Consider the following 5016-nt stretch of genomic DNA (forward strand, 5'->3'; position numbering starts at 1 on the left):
CAATATGTTCCCACACCCATGCTACTAAATGAAGAGTTTTTGTTTGTTCTTTTATACATAACAAAAATACCAGGTTGTCCTACTGAATCCAATTTCCAAAATCACATTAGTATTGTTGGTGCCCCACACTGTCTTGCTCTTATTTATTTTTTTAACCGTTGACTATTTTCATCCTGTTTTGCAGAATTTGCTCAATCATGACTTTTGAGAACTCTTAGTGCAGTAGTCTTTATTAGATAGCATACAAGAAATGAAAACAACAGAATAAGAGATACGAGACAAGAACAAAATCTGAAATAAAGAAGTTTTCTTTCATGTCACAAAATCAGGAATGTTTAGAGCTCACACTGCACAGTCTCATCACAATCAGAAAACAGAGTCAGTAAAGTCATCAAGTCACCTGACATTATCTCACCACACACACATTCATATTTCACACACTTCATATAAATGCAGCACTTTTCTCCTTCCTGCTATCTGAGGAGAGAGAAGGTGGTTTATAAATGCTTTTGTTATGTAATAGTTTTGTCACGCTGCCAAAATGTCTTCACTGAAAGCCGTGCACTCTGTGCAGGTTAAGTGAGATAATCCTCAACTAATCCAGCTATCGCTGCCTTTAATCTCTTAATCCGGTTTTTGCTAAACTACAGATTAGATCACATCTGCAGACAAGTGTGAAGGAACCTTTTTGTGGTTTAAAAAACACTTTGGGAAAGAAGATATCTCCATACAACCTCACTAAAGCAGGCTGTGATGTGCAGACCAGAATCAACACCAGTTAAAGGAAAGTGTCTGTGGTATCCTCTGAACATGTTGCACTGTGTCTCAAACTGGGGAAGAGGCAACTATAAACTCTGTCGGCAGATATGCATTGTACACCCACCTCATCTCAGAGAAATAACAGATTATTATCAATTAGTGTAAACGTTTGAATTCTAACAATTGTAGAAGTCCTCTTTGTGAAATAAACTCGTTTTATTTCTAAGGTATCGTAGAATAATGAACACCTTTGTGTCTCCCTGGAGATTTGATTATCAGCTTTAAAGTTTGCCATCAGTCATATTGTGATCTTTGCTTGCTCTTGAAAATGTATTACAAACAACTTCAAACTATGTGTGGGCTCAGAGCATGTGGGCCTTAAATAAAATCAAGGAAATGTTTTTAAACAACTGTTTTTGGTTCATTGTGATGTGGCTGATAATTCAAAAGTTCAGAATGAAAGGGACTTTTACAATAGGTGTACAGTTAGTTACAGGACATCCTGTGTAAAACATAGCCTCCCCCTAAACTTCCTCCATACTCCAACATATAAACCCTTCATCATATTGTTTATATTCTCCAGATTCCTCCACCAGGAGCAGCTAGTTGCTCTTGGTCTTCAGCTCTGCCAGCTTGTTGGTGACAAAATTCCACTTGAAGGATGCGTCCTCGCTCCCTCCTCCGAGCGAGACGTATTTGGAGAAGCTGTTGCTGCTCCTTTCTCCTCCATCTCCTCCTTGTACGCTCTCCTCTGCCTGAGGGATCTGCCCATCCTGGCTGGCCTCCCCTACGGCCTCTGTCACCCCCTCCTCACCCTGACCTGCTGCTGCCTCGTTGGCTGCAGCAGCAGCAGCGGCAGCAGCCTCCGCCTGCTTCTTGGCAGCCCAGTTGGAGGCAAAGCTATCCCAGAATGTTGAGCGCTTTGGAGGACGAGGAGGCTCCTCCGGCTTTACTGCAAGTGGACTGAGGATTCAGAGGAAGCAGAGGGTTCATTTTAGGAGTTTATGCCTTAGAATTCACCATTATAAAATAGATTTCTGATTTAAGAGTTTCTTTTAGTGCTTTCCTAATAAGTTAGGATTATATTATTCTAGTTTGAAGCTATTCATCACTTCTAAGAGAAAGAATTGCAAACAATACTGGTTAAAATGAAGGTCTGAATGCAGTTTGACGTTGTAGAAAAAGTTGAGAAAATGTACGCACTTCTTTTCAAAGAGTTAGAGGAGAAGACCAACATTAGCTTAGCTTAGCATCAACACTGAGATGGGGCAAAAAAGCTAGCCTACTTTGTCCAAGATAACAAAAGCTTCCTACCAACCCATCTGAACCACAGCCTTTATTTATGTTAAATTAGTGAGCTTTAGAGGTGCTAGTAATTGATCTTTATAACCTTTTGAAAGAGTCATGTTAGCTTGTTGTCCCAGTCTCCAGTCTTTATGCTTTAAGCTAAGCTAAAGCGTCATTTGGGCTACTCTCAAGTAGGAGTATGATACAAAATATGAAAATACAAACCTACATACCATACACAGATCATATCTTAATAAATATCCTCTATTTCCATGAACCAGAGCAGGCAGAAAGTGGACAGATGTGAACAAAGAGACATTTCCACTCACTGGTCGGGGACTGGCGGGCTCTCAGTCTCCTCAAGAAGCTGGTGTTCATCCTCTTTGTTGAAGAGGGTTGAAAACCTGTTCCAGCTCTTAGTCCCGGCTCCCTGCATCTGAAAACACAAACAAACACATACAGGGGTCAAAGGTCAAAAGTAGGTAGACATTAAGGTGGTCTTGTGAGATCATTTGAACAATAGTCCTGAAAGAAGAAGAGGTTTAACAACCACTTAGAATATTCCTCATTACTGACGCTGAAGTTGTGGGGTACATTGAGCATAACACTTTTATTTGTCTAGTAGGGTTAACTTAGACACTTTTCCTGAATATAAAAATCTTACTAACATTAAACAGCAGCTGTCTAATGTTCACATACTCTCTTTGCCAGCTGGGATACAGCATTGGGTCCCTCATCCTCCTGCACAGGTCCTATATCATTCTCCACCTCTGTGACCTGCAACAGAGAAAAAAAACACAAAATGGAAGGATGGATGGACCTTACCTGTCCTCACAGGAATATCTATTTACCAGACTTGTGCCACCTAGTGCTTAATGTGGAAACTACAACATGTAGAAAACCCAGAACAAGCCCTAAAAGTGTACATAAAAATATAAGTGCATAAAGAATATTGAAGAGGTTGATTGCTAGAGCCTGAACAATGGATGATATATTAGATATTTAAATATTGAGTAAATGATCCAGTGCATGATAAGTATACTCCTTACACACCACACGTTTTAGTGAATTTAATTTGCAATAAAAAGAGACAAAATGCACAATTAATAAGTTATGATTGTAGATAAATATTAAGTGAATTATTTTTTTTACGAATATTGACATCATGACAGCCCTAGCCTGAAATAACAGCCGCTTGGGAAATAGTTTACTTGTTTTTGTTTAGTATTTCCTCATCAGTGCATGTGTGACATTAGCTCCTAGTGATACATTAATAGTTGTGTCATATTGCACAAGTGTGCAAAGAGCAATGTCGACTTCAACAGCAGCGTTGAAAACTCTTCACAGCACTACAAATGGAATCTGTCTCTGCACTAAAGAGACTACAGTATGAGGCGCACCGAGGCCCTAGCTATCTGTCTCTTCCTCTCCATGTCAGTCAATTAGAGGAATGCAAACTAATCCGTTCGTTCAGCTCCTGTGCAGGATCGAGTTACTGAATCCTTCAGAGATCTGGGTCAACGCAACACTGTGTCTGATTCGTTAGTACCAAACCCTGGATGGTGCACAGGTTTCACTTTGAAAACTATTGGTGAAAGGAAAAGTCAAGTTAAGGTACATGCACAACAATGTATAATACTCCATTTATCAGTAGTCTGTTTAAATGTGTGATAACTGGTGCAAGTTCTAATCAGATTTCTTTGGGGTGAAATATTATAACTTTTATGTCCCTGGACCTTGCACCATTATTCAAACCAAGCCTCATCAAATCAAAAAGAGTTGCGACGCACAGGACAAATCTTCAACTATGCTATGTTTGACAGATTTCCCAACCTTCAATTTAATTTAAGTCAAGTCATTAATTAAATGTGACATACAATTAGTTTCCAACCCTGATTACATGCCTTGTAATTGGTCCTTGATATACTTTTGTTATAAGCTGCTTAATCGTTGCTGTGAAAATATCTGCTACAGGATTTAGCTTTTGACACTGCTATGCCAACACTTGATCTGCGTGCACATTTGAATAATGTAGTCAGTAAATAATTCAGTTAGCAAAGTCAAAATGGTCAAAATACACAAGAGAAGTATAGTGGAGGCCTGAGTTCTGCTTGAAGCTCCCTGAAAAAAACTAAACAGCCTGCAAGATCATCTGACGTTGAATAAAAAATGATGAGGAAACAAAACCTGCTGGATTCCTGACTTCAATCCCAACACCCACGTCTGCTTTCTGACACTTTAACATATGTGTGTGGATCATTAAGAGTGAAAAGTTCTGTACCTCTTCAGCAGCTTCCTCTTCATACTCAGGGTTGAGAGTCTTCAGCACTTTGCTCTTATACACTTTCCACACTGGATTCATACTTGCACAAATAGATAATCAACACTCAGAGCAAGACCTGTCAAGACCTCTGTATGCCGCTGTGGTCCACCCTCCACCAAGTCTCCGCTTCCAGCTTCAGCTCGTCTCAAAAGGGCCAACTTTGACCTGTTTCCATGCGAAAAAGTTCTCAGTAGTGCGGGGAACTTTTGCAGAACCAAGGCCCGCTCTGTTTCATCTCATTCCGCCTGCTCAGATTATGTCTTCCTCTTTGAGTTGACAGCTGCTTTCGTCCCCACAGAGTGTCTGAACAGGTAGGAAGCTGTGATGTGAATGCACCCACACAGGTGTACATACACACAGACACACACACACATATACACACTAAATTCAACGTCACGGTTCAGAATCCCTGCCTTGGTTACCTGGAAACAGGTGTAGATTTCCTCATGCATATTTCAGAGGGTCTCTTTCCCAGAGCCACAGGACCATTGTCAGCCAATGTTGGTAGACTGGCTGCTCTATCTCTGATGCACACACACATGAACACACAGTGAATTGACATGTTTATGCTCTGTTGAAAATCTTACTCGGATGATTTTTTGTATTGCAGCCACTCACTGTCTTTGGCATGTTTATGTTTCTCATCA

At 40.3% G+C, this 5016-nt stretch overlaps 1 protein-coding gene across 1 annotated transcript; it reads right to left on the reverse strand.

Moving 5' to 3' along the window:
- Window positions 1-212: 212 nt before the first annotated feature.
- On the reverse strand, window positions 213-4668 carry LOC134862069 (uncharacterized protein C1orf232). The gene is made up of 4 exons (XM_063879751.1): window positions 4328-4668; window positions 2746-2823; window positions 2376-2482; window positions 213-1722 (listed from the first exon to the last, which is right to left on the reverse strand). The coding sequence occupies exons 1-4, from the start codon at window positions 4406-4408 to the stop codon at window positions 1362-1364; spliced, it is 627 nt and encodes a 208-aa protein (XP_063735821.1). The 5' UTR covers window positions 4409-4668; the 3' UTR covers window positions 213-1361.
- Window positions 4669-5016: the final 348 nt, after the last annotated feature.

Source organism: Eleginops maclovinus, chromosome 3 (assembly GCF_036324505.1).
Source record: "Eleginops maclovinus isolate JMC-PN-2008 ecotype Puerto Natales chromosome 3, JC_Emac_rtc_rv5, whole genome shotgun sequence".
NCBI classification, from domain to species: Eukaryota; Metazoa; Chordata; class Actinopteri; order Perciformes; family Eleginopidae; genus Eleginops; species Eleginops maclovinus.

Bases quoted from the DNA above. Each gene is read 5' to 3' on its own strand.
- LOC134862069 (XM_063879751.1), bottom strand. From the start codon at position 4,408: ATGAATCCAGTGTGGAAAGTGTATAAGAGCAAAGTGCTGAAGACTCTC. The intron at 2,824-4,327 runs GTACAGAACTTT...TCTCTGTTGCAG, and splicing joins AAGAGGAAGCTGCTGAAGAG to GTCACAGAGGTGGAGAATGA. The intron at 1,723-2,375 runs GTGAGTGGAAAT...CTGAATCCTCAG, and splicing joins AGCCCGCCAGTCCCCGACCA to TCCACTTGCAGTAAAGCCGG.